Raw genomic sequence first — 12,823 nt, 5'->3', positions numbered from 1 at the left:
GCTTACTTTTATATGTAACTAGCCAAAGTTTTAGCCAAATCGAAGCTAACCCTTTGTCTGTTCACTGTCTTAGCGTCTAGTGAGGACAGAAGACATAATGTGTCAAAAACGAGACAAACATGAAAAAAAATGTGTTGAAACAGAAACAGAATGTGAAAATGCTTTTATTTATTTTGTTCCAATGTGGAATAATTAAGAAACCGCTGCATAAACTGAAGCAAGAATTACATTTCATTAAATTGAAGCTGAATTCAGATTGAGGTAAGATTTGTTCTTTTCACGTCACCGTCCTCATCACGCCCTCGTCATGTCGCCGTCCTTGTCACGTTGCCGCCCTCGTCACGTCACAGTCCTCTTCTCATCACGCCCTCGTCACGTCGCCACCCTCGTCACGTCTCGGTCCTCGTCACGTCACAGTCCTCTTCTCGTCGCCGTCCTCGCCAAATCCCGGTCCTCGTCACGTCTCCGCCCTTGTCACGTCGCCCTCCTCATCACGCCCTCGTCATGAGCGGATGAGCTCCGTGTACTTCTTCAGAGGGTTTTCCTGCAGGTATTTGTGGATGTACCAACAGGAAACTCGCGCCGTCAGCTGCTCGTCCACCACAAAGTCCAGAGCCGCCTGCAGCAGATAAACAGCTTCATCACCACGGCAACAACGATAAGGCATGAATCAATGTATCTACAATTACTCTTTAGTTTTGTGTTCTGTTTTTAATCCGATAGATAATTCAGTTATTTCGTTTGGAGCAGAATTCATACTTTTTTTTGCGATGAGAACATTTATGTTGAAAACCTTTTAATTAGTTTTTAGACAAAATAAAAGAGATCATCTTCATCATTTGTCGTTCAAACCTCTAAAAACTACAGAAATACATGGAATTCTCGTGTTAGCTTAGCGTTTCAGTCTCTCAAATGGACGACATTAAAGTTGGGACTAAAAGCATCCATAATTCTAATACTCGTTCCAAAATGAATATATAAAAGCAGAATAAAGGTGTTTGTTGGTCGTCTGCACCTTTGAGAGCAGCGCAGCGAGTCCTTTTCCTCTGCTGGACTCTGGGACGAACGTGGACACCAGCTCCACCTCAGAGTCTGCGGTGAATCTGTACGATAAGACGGCGTCCTCCCCTAGAGACCATGAGAGGACACAGCTTCACACCAGCAACAAAAACAGTTCTAAAGCAGCTCTAAAGCAGCTCTAAAGCAGGACTAAACTAGGACTAAACCAGGCCTAAACCTGGACTAAACCAGCACTAAACCAGCTCTAAACCAGGTCTAAACTAGGTCAAAAAAAGGACTAAACCAGGACTAAACTAGGACTAAACCAGCACTAAACCAGCTCTAAACCAGGTCTAAACCAGGTCAAAACCAGGTCAAAACCAGGTCTAAACCAGCTCTAAACCAGGTCTAAACCAGGTCTAAAGCAGCTCTTAACCAGGTCTAAAGCAGCTCCAAACCAGGTCTAAAGCAGCTCCAAACCAGGACTAAACTAGGACTAAGCCAGCACCAAACCAGGTCTAAACCAGGTCTAAACCAGGACTAAAGCAGGTCCAAACCAGGTCTAAACTAGGACTAAACCAGGTCAAAACCAGCTCTAAACCAGCACTAAACCAGGTCTAAACCAGGACTAAACCAGGTCTAAACCAGGACTAAACTAGGACTAAACCAGGCTCATTAAACCTGTACTGGTTTTATATTATTATATGTAACAGTAATAGATCAGGTCTAAACCAGGCCTTATGTTTATTAAACTTATTAATGATCAGTATAACATTACAACTACAACACTTAATGCACAAAATAAAAGAGCATAAATGGAGATTACTGCGTTTTTTGTCTTTTTCACTTTAAACTTAATTAATTCAACAGCAGAGTCCCGCAGAGCAGGCCGTGCGCAGACCGGGGTGTTTCCTGCCGAGTCTTCCCGGCCCTAGCGCACTGTCCCCGGGCACAGCCGCTCACCTTCACCGCTGTCTGTCACGGTGAATCGCTGCTGCTCCCGGTCGTGTCGCACCTCCAAACGGCACAGTTTCCCGGTGACAGTCGTGCAGAAGGAGGCAAGAGGCATCTTTAATCCCAGGCTGAAGCGCGTGAGCCCCGAGAGGAGTTTAAAAGACATTTTAAAGACAAAACTAAGCGCTATTGAAGTTAGCGGTTCTGACGTGAGGTGTTGTTGTAGTGGCAGACGGCCGCCACCAGAGGGCAGCATTAGACATTAGAAAGAACCCATCAAAAATACATAATAATTGCTGAATTCGAAGTATTTATTTATTTAATAAATAAATACCTCGAATTCAGCAATTATACAATCATAAAATATATGTATTTTATTTATGTATTTATTTCTTATTTTAATCTTTTACGAAACAGGTTAATACGTTTTTTTCCTGGGCTCTTTTCTTTCACTTACAATACAGAACAGTTTAGCAAGTTTTGCAGGTTCATAAGTTTAATGATTACATAATTACACTTTCCACCTAAACTATTGGCAATTAAATAGAGTGTTATAAAGTTATTTAATAGCCTATTGTAGATATACTCAATTATATTTACTGTTAAATTGCTCCCACCTTTATTGTGATTTGGTAAAAGGTAAAATATTGTCATTTTAATTATACTTTTATAACATACAAATCTAACAAACACATAACATACACATTGCTTTACCCATAAACAGAAAACACCTTTTTTCTGTTTTTATTAGCTTATTTGTTCTTCATTTCCCGGGTAAACAGAAAAACACATTTAGACTCATTAATCATTGACCGTTTCTTTTCACGTTCATCATAATTCATTCGTCAGTGTCGGCCAATCACAGCCTGCCTCTTTCTGCCTCTTTGTACTTGATGATTCCACTACTTTTTGGAGCTTTTGCTCAAACAATAATTTCACTTTAATTCACTTCTGACAGAGGAAACTTGCTCTTGTTTCACAGACTCAGTAATGACAAAGTTATGGACTGTAAACCAGGACGATCGAGCGTTAAAACACCACAGAACTCAGACGTGTCCTGCAGCGATCGTCAAATGAACCGATCGTGTTCAGCTTCATTGCAGGTTCTCGGCGGCGGCGGCGGCGTCTTTCACTCCCGCCGCCATCACAGCGAAGAACACGTTTGGGAAGAAGGAGCGCGCGTAGACGGCCATCTTGGGCAGCGACGGCGCGATCAGAACCTCTCGGCGTCTGTTGTGTAGCGTCTTCACGATCTCGGTGGCGACTTCGTCCACAGAGACTCCCAGAGGCTTCTGCGAGTACAGCCCTGAAGCACCAGAGGGCAGCCACATGTGTGTCAGTCAGCCCCGGGGCAGATGGAGCGACAGACATGCAAGAAACCTCTGCGTTTTTATAATATCGTATTTTAGACACAGGATTGAACACATTATTAATATTTAACCTGTTAAACTCGGACTATTTCTTGATTTATTCCTTTTTGTTGACTGAGCTCCTTGTGGAAAATAAAACTATAACCCGCTTATTTTCACTTAAATCAGCAATTCTGGGCCGAATCAAGATCACTAGAAAAAAAAATGCCTGATAATTTATTCGAATAATCGTGACTAAATCATTGTAATTGTGTTCTGCTCATGACCTGGACGATGCAGATGCTAAAACACAAATAATCTTGAACAAATATTAAACTATTTATGATTTTGATCAATAATACACTTCCAGAAGCCTCCAATCACAACATTTCAATCTTTATTTGATATTTAGGACTAGGACTAAACCAGGACTAACCCAGGACTAAACTAGGACTATACTAGGACTAAACCAGGGCCAACCCAGGACTAAACCAGGACTAATCCAGGACTAAACCAGGACTAACCCAGGACTAAACTAGGACTAAACCAGGACTAACCCAGGACTATACTAGGACTAAACCAGGACTAACCCAGGACTAAACCTGGACTAATCCAGGACTAAACCAGGACTAACCCAGGACTAAACTAGGACTAAACCAGGACTAACCCAGGACTAAACTAGGACTAAACCAGGACTAAACCAGGACTAACCCAGGACTAACCCAGGACTAAACCAGGACTAACCCAGGACTAAACCAGGACTAATCCAGGACTAAACCAGGACTAACCCAGGACTAAACTAGGACTAAACCAGGCCTAACCTAATGTACTAATCGGCAGAGATAATAGTTAGTTGCAGTTCTGATGTTAAAGTTTGTAACTTTCTGGAGGATTCCATGGAAAAGAGAACGTTACAACCGTTTCCAAACCACTTATATCACACTGTGGAATATTACAGCTAAAGGAACGACGTTTCCATGGAAACGGGCTCCTCCAGGCCAAGTACAGTGTGTGTTGTACTCACAGTTCCAGAGGGGGCGCCGCTGCTCCCCGGTGGCGGTGGAGCTGATGAAGGTGTGGTTGATGGAGCTCACAGTGATGCCGAACTCCTCCACCTCGGACCTGAGACAGTCGAAGAACGCCTGCACCGCATGTTTGGACGCCGCGTCTGGAAAAGAGTCAACATTAAAGGACAAATATCAGGCGTTCATTGTGTTCTTATTGACCTTTAAACACGCTCATGACCTCTAGTTCAACATCTTATATTTTAGAACCCAAAAAATTACTGCCGTTTCCCGGGGACGAGCTGAGTTTTGGTGCCATCTACTGGCGGCAAAGGGAATAACGCAGTTTAAGAGAAATATTTTTTGTACTGATCGTGATGAGACTGAACGAGTCTGGAGATGATTTATAGAGTTAAAAACAGCAGAAGATTCTCAGAGTCACAGACGGAGAAAAGGTCAGTTCTGGAGGAGATTCAGAACGGAGTGTTTCTGAGGCTCAGAGGGGAGAGGACTTTATCAAACTGTGAATGAAGCTTCTTTGACTTCTCTGCATGTGAGGGGCGTGGCTTGAACCTCTCTTTATGTCATGCTTTGGCTTTGGATCATGTCAGACACATTATGACCTGGAAATATCAGATTGTGGCTCTGGACAAAGCGAGTGCCGTGCGGACATAAACAGCTGATGCTAACTTCGGCGCTTTAGCACGAGATCAAGTCAGAGTTTGAAGTGATGTTGAGGAAGTGTCTGTCACTTTTAGTCACTTATTGTTGTATTTTGTTACTTTCAGGGTGCTTTATTGACACTTTTTTGTCACTTTTACTAGTTTTTTTTGTAAGTTTTGTTCCCATTTCGTCACTTTGTGTCACATTTTTGTTGCTTTTTGTCACATTTTTGTCACTCTTTGTCACATTTTGTCACTTTTTTCACCTTTTGTTGCAAATAGTCTCTCATTCGCAATTTGTCACTTTACATTACTTTTTGTCCCATTTCTGTTTCTGCTTCACATGTTTTTGTCGCTTTTAATTATGTTTTCTTTCCATTTTTATCGCTTTGGTCTCGTTTATCTTATCTTTAGTTGTCACTTTTTGATGCTTTTAGTCACATTGTTGTGGCTTTTATCGTTTGGACACTAATGATTCTCTTTTGTTTCTCTGCTTTGTGCCTCTCGTTTTGGGCCTGAGTCTGCTCTCTCTCTTGTCCAATCATCTGGCTGTGCTCTAAAACGAGCCAATGGCGAGCCGGCTTCAGAGACACTCACACGTGGAGCGGAAGGGCACCGGGAGTTTGGCCTGGATGCTGTTGATGAGCAGAATGTGTCCGGTTCTTCTGGACATCATGGTCGGGAGCACGGCTGCGGAAACAAGAGCAACACAATCCAACACATCTGCATCTATTTAAGGGTTTGTGTCGTCCCGCGCAACCGTTTAGGCCCCGCCCCTCGTCCCACATGCTCAGAAACGTCCCACTTAGTCATCGATGCCGCACGGGTTTGATTTTGACTATTTTCTGTCAAACGTGCTGGTGTTTTGTTACGTTATTTCTGTTATTTGCGACTGACACAAACTCATTATTGCAGTTATTATCTCCGAGCTTAAACGTCTCGACTCCGCCCACGATCAGCAGCCAGTAAAGTATCACCAGTTGCTTTTGTTTCAGAGTAATTCTTATATATATTATAGATTTTCAACGGGCAAAAGTTCTTGAAAAGTCCATCGAAACAAGAAGAAGTTACAGTGCCATATTTTTCATATTTACATCAGATTTAAGAGAAACCAATAGTTGTACTCAAGTTAGAGTAACGTTACTTCAAAGTAATGAGTAGAAGTAGAAAGTATTTGAGGGCAGGAAATGAGTGAAGAAGTATTTGGGGAAAGTACGAGCGTTTTCTGTCCCAAAGACGCTCTGATCTTCTCTAAATGTGATAAATGTATTGTCAAAATTAAACTACTCAAACAAGAGAAACTGTCTGGACATAACATCGGATTTATCATTTAAATTTACTGAAGTTTAAAACCTTAAATATAGAAATCTGGTGTTTTCAAAGGAAACTCAAACTCAAACTAAATCACGTCTGAAGAAGCGAGAAACACAAACGTTCAGGTCTTTTCAGGGCGTCGACATGAAGCTTCGAGTGTCACAGAGGTAGAAGTTTTATATTTTTATATTTAGTTCCAGAATGGAGCAACAATGAAGTGGAAAAACTGCGATTAAGCTCAGAATATCACAAATATCAAATATCAAAAAGTGTGACCAGAGCTTTGAACACATTTAATATTGGATTTGACTGGTTTTGTTTGTTTATTTAATTTTTATTTTCACCATCTCTTGTCGTAGAAAAGCAAAATAGTCGACTTTTCTACACAGGAAATTCTAAATTTAGACTTTTTCTTTGTTATTAAGACTCCAAAACATTAGAATATTAAATTAAATATCGAAATGTGTCATGGTCTACTTCCTTTGGCCTCCATTCTGCATTTTTCTTACATTTTAAAGCGTCTATTAAACAGTTACCGTAGTATCCACCTCCGCATAAGAAAAAACAAAGCAAAATTCACAAATCTAAAAAAAAAAAAATCTATAACCTCTAAAAATATATTTTTGGGGAAAATCAAAAAAAAAAAAAAATCCCAAAAAAAGAACAATTAAGAAAAAAATCTAAAAAATCTAACTAATTTTAAAACAGCAACTTTGAGTTAAACATCCAAATCTTTCTGTGTTCGATGTGTGCTAAGGTTCATTCAGACCTTTCGTGCGTTCTTTACCTTTAGTCAGAGTCACGGGGCCGAAGTAGTTGTTGTCCATGAGCAGTTTGTCTATCTCCAAGGAGACGCTGTGAGCCGGAGCCTTCACCTGAGGATCACAAGCTTTTTAAGAAACACCACGCACGATACGACACAACGCACGATACCACCCGGAGAGCGGACGTGAAGCTGGACCTTCATGGAGCTGTTGAGGATGAGGACGTCCAAGCAGCCGTAACACTCCAGAACCTCCTCCACGGCCTCAGGGAGAGAATCCATGTCCCCGAAGTCCAGCAGCACCAGCTTCACTGGGAACGTCTGCGGAGGAGGAGGAGAAAGACACAGCATGACGGTCTCACAGGGAATATCACAGGGCCGGACTTTTGTGAGAAAAGCCTGTGACTGTGGTCAGGAGAGACCAGTGGACTTACAGAGGTCATTCCAGACTGAGCTGTTTGTTTCAGGTTGTTAGCGGCTAATGCTAATGCTAGTGGCTATGCTAATAAACGTTAGCCTACTGCAGACAGTTTTAAGGAGCCTCATTTCCAACTGTCCAAGTGTTATATTTAAGGATCAGACACAAAGTCTGTGCTCACCGCAGCAGGGTCAGAGCAGACTCACCGCAGCAGGGTCCGAGCAGACTCACCACAGCAGGGTCCGAGCAGACTCACCACAGCAGGGTCCGAGCAGACTCACCACAGCAGGGTCCGAGTAGACTCACCACAGCAGGGTCCGAGCAGACTCACCACAGCAGGGTCCGAGTAGACTCACCGCAGCAGGGTCCGAGTAGACTCACCGCAGCAGGGTCCGAGCAGACTCACCGCAGCAGGGTCCGAGTAGACTCACCGCAGCAGGGTCCGAGTAGACTCACCGCAGCAGGGTCCGAGCAGACTCACCGCAGCAGGGTCCGAGCAGACTCACCACAGCAGGGTCCGAGGCGTGGCTCAGTTCCTCCGACAGCTCCTCCAGTCCGTCCCAGTCCCGACCGCACAGCACCAGACGAGCTCCTCCGCGATGGAACAGGCTCGCACACTCTGGACGAGGGGAAGGTCAGCAGAGGGGACACATGTGCTTTTACTGGACGCTATGGTCATCACACACACTGACACAGGTAGAACACTGAGGCGTGGACCCGCGTCTGAACCACGAGCACCACCGTCCGGTCCGGTCTCCTCACCTTTGCCGAGCCCGGTCAGCACGTCGCTCAGCAGAACCACTTTGTTCCTCACGGACGTTTTGGAGATCAGCCCGAGGACCAGGCTGTAGAGGTAGAAGACGCCGGCGGTCAGCAGGACCACGGTGGGCACGAGCAGGACCGTGGTGCTCCACAGCCACTCCATCTCCGGGACCAGCATCTTCACGCTCTGAAACAAACATGGCAGCGCTGTGGGACGGGCCAGTACTGACTTCTCTTTTAGCAGAAATACAAGCGCAGGAACGTGTTTAAATGTGTTTCCTCGGCTCGCTTTGCGTCTTGAGGTCATTGTTCTGTGTTTTCCTGATGGTTTCGGACGGCGGTGATTCCAGGTTGATCACATTGTGGAGATCCGGCCTCGGCGTGTGAAATCCGGACCCGTGCCCTACGTTCCCCAGGCGGGACGCGACTCCGGACCAAAGAACAAAGCAAACCAGAACCTCCAGACCGCTGCTCCTAGGAGACGTTTCAGCTCGGCATGCAGGGCTACGCAGACATGTGGGTGAAAGAACCGTTGCAATGTTTCGCCCAAAGACCTGAGCTAAGTCACGCTGATGAAGCTTCATAGACGAGAGAGTCTATGCCGAGTTCAGTGAAGCATCAGTGTGTTACGAAATACGATCGAGACGTGAAAACCACTTAAATTGTAATATTACTGTTGATTTGAGCGGCTTTGACACACGTAGATTTCTTTAGACTGAAGTTACAACCTTAAAACACCGAATAAGGTTTACCAACTCAAATCAAGGTCATATGTTCACAATTCAAGGTCAAGTGAAGCGTTATTTCACATCATTCGTCTGTTTGATGGAAATGGCTGAAAAGACAATCACACGGGTTTTACCCAGTTCTGTGGCTCTGTAACATTGGGCTCCATCTTTACTTTTGAAACTAACTTTTTCGCAGTTCTGGAAGAAGAACAGAAATATCAAATGAATAGAACAAAACAGACAGTTTAAGGAATCACTTCAAACCAAGTATTTCGTATGTGTAAATGTGATGAAAGGTGAGACTGGCTTGAAAGAAATGGAATGTCTCAGGTTTGATTCTCGATTCTTCTAAAAACTCATGCAGTCCAAAAGTAAGAGACTCTTCTGGTTCTGAACGTGAAATGTGCATTAATTTCCCTTGATGTTTAAACTTTTATACAAACAGATATTCAGAGCAATAAATCACGATGCAACTCATGACCTTAAACTATCACTTTAAATCACAAACGTTCATTTTGCTTCATTTTCAGCTTTCATTTAACATTATTATTATTATTTCTTAACTGAATAATCGTGTTACGGCCGTTAGCTTCACCGAGTTATTGTCATTTTCTAAAGTCTGTTTAAAAAATGAAGGGAAATTTTACTTTTCGACTGCTCCATCTGAGAAAAAGACACATTTGACTGATTTATCTTTGATCGTTTGAAGCTAAAGTGCTGTAAACCGCTGTAAACTGCTGTAAACTGCTGTAAACTGCTGTAAACCGTTGTACACCATTGTAAACACGTGTAAACCGCTGTAAACACGTGTAAACCGCTGTAAACACGTGTAAAACTGCTGTAAACATGTGTAAACCGCTGTAAACCGTTGTAAACCGCTGTTAACACTTGTAAGCACTTGTAAACACTTGTAAATCGCTGTAAACACTTGTAAACCGCTGTAAACACTTGTAAACATTTGTAAAACGCTGTAAACACTTGTAAACCACTGTAAACACTTGTAAACACTTGTAAACACTTGTAAACCGCTGTAAACACTTGTAAACACTTGTAAACACTTGTAAACCGGTGTAAACACTTGTAAGCACTTGTAAACACTTGTAAACCGGTGTAAACACTTGTAAACACTTGTAAAACGCTGTAAACACTTGTAAACACTTGTAAAACGCTGTAAACACTTGTAAACCACTGTAAACACTTGTAAACTCTTGTAAACCGCTGTAAACACTTGTAAACACTTTTAAACTCTTGTAAACCACTGTAAACTCTTGTAAACCGCTGTAAACACTTGTAAACACTTTTAAACTCTTGTAAACCGCTGTAAACACTTGTAAACCGCTGTAAACACTTGTAAACACTTTTAAACTCTTGTAAACCGCTGTAAACACTTGTAAACACTTTTAAACTCTTGTAAACCACTGTAAACACTTGTAAACCGCTGTAAACTCTTGTAAACCACTGTAAACACTTGTAAACCGCTGTAAACTCTTGTAAACCACTGTAAACACTTGTAAACCGCTGTAAACTCTTGTAAACCACTGTAAACACTTGTAAACCGCTGTAAACACGTGTAAACAGTGGACTCGTGTCGTCAGGCTTTGTCCCTGCAGCTGCCCGGAGCCGTATTTTTAGAGACGAGCTCCTGAACTTCACACAGGTCTTTGAATGTCACACAGCACTGAACAGCTGAGCAACCAGTTAAAGAGCCTGTACGCCATATTTTAAACTGTAATAAAGTCAAATCCGTGCAGTGCCAGTGCAGATATAATGTACTTTTATTCAGGTGAAAATGAGTCCACAGCACTTTTTTTAGTGTTTTAGTGTTTTTAGCGTTACCCGGGACGGCAAGAAAGTGCTCTTAAATTCATTGTGGTGAATATTTAGGATCCTCGGAAATTGTGGGCGTGACAGAAGAGAAAGAATCCTTTGTTTTCAGATTTTTGCTTGGCAGGGCCCACAGTGAACATGCAGCTTTTGTCCTCAAGATGGCAGCAGCCACGAGTGTGTGACTGAGTTCAGACACGTGAGATTGTTGCCATGGTAACCTGTAGTAACCAACGTCCAGTTCAGTTCATATTGTGTCGGAAAATTCTATTGAAGAACTCAGATAAACTTAATAGAGAGCTGCACTTTTTAATCATCATTTTGTGATAAATACTTTGATACTGTGACTTTTCTGTATTTGCACTTTATGTGCTCACATTCTGTTTATTTTTGGACTGTTTGCATCATCAAAACTATGACAAAATATCACCGTTGACATATTGAAAACCATGAGAAAAACATTAAATAAAGTCAAATAATCTTAACCCACAAACGAATTACACTTGAACTAATCCAGACCAAAATGAATCCGAATCAAGTAAATTAAACTCATGTAGATGTTTTTTGAAAGGTAAACTTAACTTACTTAAACAGATTCCTCAATGGCCGGTTTTAGTCCCTGTCTTAATCCTGGCTCGGTTCTGACAATTGTGGACCTGTTTTAGTCCGGGTTCTGTCCTGTTTTAGTCCTGCTTTAGTCCTGCTTAGGTCCGAGTTCAGTCCTGTTTTAGTCCAGGTTCTGTCCTGTTTTAGTCCTGCTTTAGTCCTGCTTTAGTCCTGCTTAGGTCCGAGTTCAGTCCTGATTTAGTCCGGGTTCTGTCCTGGTTTAGTCCAGGTTCGGTCCTGGTTTAGTCCGGGTTCTGTCCTGCTTTAGTCCAGGTTCGGTCCTGGTTTAGTCCGGGTTCAGTCCTGGTTTCCGTCTCGGTCCGGTCCCTGGTCTCATTCGTCCCGCCCTTTGGTTCTGGTCCCAGTTTGGTCCCCAGTCCTGATCTAGTCCTGATCCTGCGAGTCCAAAGTTCCTAGTCCTGGTTCCAGTGCAGGGTCTGGTCTTTCTGGTCTTTGTGGTCTCTGGTCCCGGTGTAAAAATAGTCCACAGCTGAGGGGCGTCTGAGCTGGTTTTAGAGCGGGACGTCCCAGAGAGCGGGCGCTGGGAGGGTCTTGTCCCGCTTCACGCAGCTGCCGTTAGCATTCCGGACATTTTAATATGACAACATTTAAGACATTTTTAGTAACTCTTTAAAACTTTAAAAGTACAATAAAAGGGCTAAACGATTCTAAAACCAGGAGAGCAAAAAATAAATAAATAATAAATATCATTATCATCTGGACAGATAAAAGAGAATTAAATGCTAAACAAACATTATGTTCTGACTTCTTATCTTACGGCTCAAGAAACATAAAGTGTAAATCTTCTCATTAAATCTCAGCGTGAGTACAAATGATTATAATATCAATTTATAATAGTTTTACAGGATTGTTTTTACAGCAGACGTATATTATTTATACAAACAAACAGATCTGTGAAGAGTCGTCATATTGCAGTCAAATACACATTATTAATACAGAAATAATATAGTAATGGATGACTCCCTTTGTCAGCGTGTAAAAACTCTTTATTCCTTCAAGAGTTTATTTTGCTATATAAAACATTACAATATATAATACACAATAATGCGGCAATATGAGGCGTTATGACTGCAGCGTTATGACTGAGGCGTTATGACTGAGGCGTTATGACTGAGGCGTTATGACTGAGGCGTTATGACTGCAGCGTTATGACTGAGGCGTTATGACTGAGGCGTTATGACTGAGGCGTTATGACTGCGGCGTTATGACTGAGGCGTTATGACTGCAGCATTATGACTGAGGCGTTATGACTGAGGCGTTATGACTGCGGCGTTAGAATGCGACGTTATGACTGCGGCGTTATGACTGCGGCGTTATGACTGCGGCGTTTGAGTCGGGTTCTTGTGTTTTGAGCGCTTTATTTGCGGTACACTTTTGTCCGACACGTGGCAGCTTTACGTGGAGCCGGGTGAAGGACTC

General features: G+C 42.7%; 2 protein-coding genes across 4 annotated transcripts; both read right to left on the bottom strand.

Moving 5' to 3' along the window:
* Positions 1–199: 199 nt before the first annotated feature.
* On the bottom strand, positions 200–2,186 carry LOC140357626 (protein NATD1-like). Its single transcript, XM_072442133.1, has 3 exons — positions 1,963–2,186; positions 1,016–1,128; positions 200–619 (listed from the first exon to the last, which is right to left on the bottom strand). The coding sequence occupies exons 1-3, from the start codon at positions 2,117–2,119 to the stop codon at positions 503–505; spliced, it is 387 nt and encodes a 128-aa protein (XP_072298234.1). The 5' UTR covers positions 2,120–2,186; the 3' UTR covers positions 200–502.
* A 427-nt stretch (positions 2,187–2,613) lies between these two features.
* Positions 2,614–11,846, bottom strand: dhrs7ca (dehydrogenase/reductase (SDR family) member 7Ca). Of its 3 annotated transcripts, XM_072442675.1 has the most exons (9): positions 11,364–11,846; positions 9,088–9,151; positions 8,226–8,412; positions 7,970–8,082; positions 7,244–7,366; positions 7,070–7,157; positions 5,566–5,658; positions 4,327–4,470; positions 2,614–3,259 (listed from the first exon to the last, which is right to left on the bottom strand). In XM_072442675.1, exons 2-9 carry the CDS (start codon positions 9,118–9,120, stop codon positions 3,048–3,050), a joined length of 993 nt encoding a protein of 330 aa, XP_072298776.1. In that variant the 5' UTR covers positions 9,121–9,151; positions 11,364–11,846; the 3' UTR covers positions 2,614–3,047. The 3 variants fall into 3 exon arrangements, with proteins under 3 accessions (XP_072298776.1, XP_072298777.1, XP_072298778.1); XM_072442676.1 differs by lacking the exon at positions 9,088–9,151 and having other exon boundaries at positions 2,617–3,259; XM_072442677.1 differs by lacking the exon at positions 9,088–9,151 and having other exon boundaries at positions 2,617–3,259; positions 8,226–8,403.
* Between the last annotated feature and the right edge of the window lie 977 nt (positions 11,847–12,823).

The sequence above is a fragment of the Eucyclogobius newberryi genome, unplaced genomic scaffold (assembly GCF_026437365.1).
Source record: "Eucyclogobius newberryi isolate DKJ021-1_F unplaced genomic scaffold, fEucNew1.0.hap1 SCAF_13, whole genome shotgun sequence".
In the NCBI taxonomy this organism is placed as follows: Eukaryota; Metazoa; Chordata; class Actinopteri; order Gobiiformes; family Gobiidae; genus Eucyclogobius; species Eucyclogobius newberryi.
The sequence above is the reverse complement of the archived record's forward strand: the minus strand, read 5'-3'. Positions and strand labels throughout refer to the sequence as shown.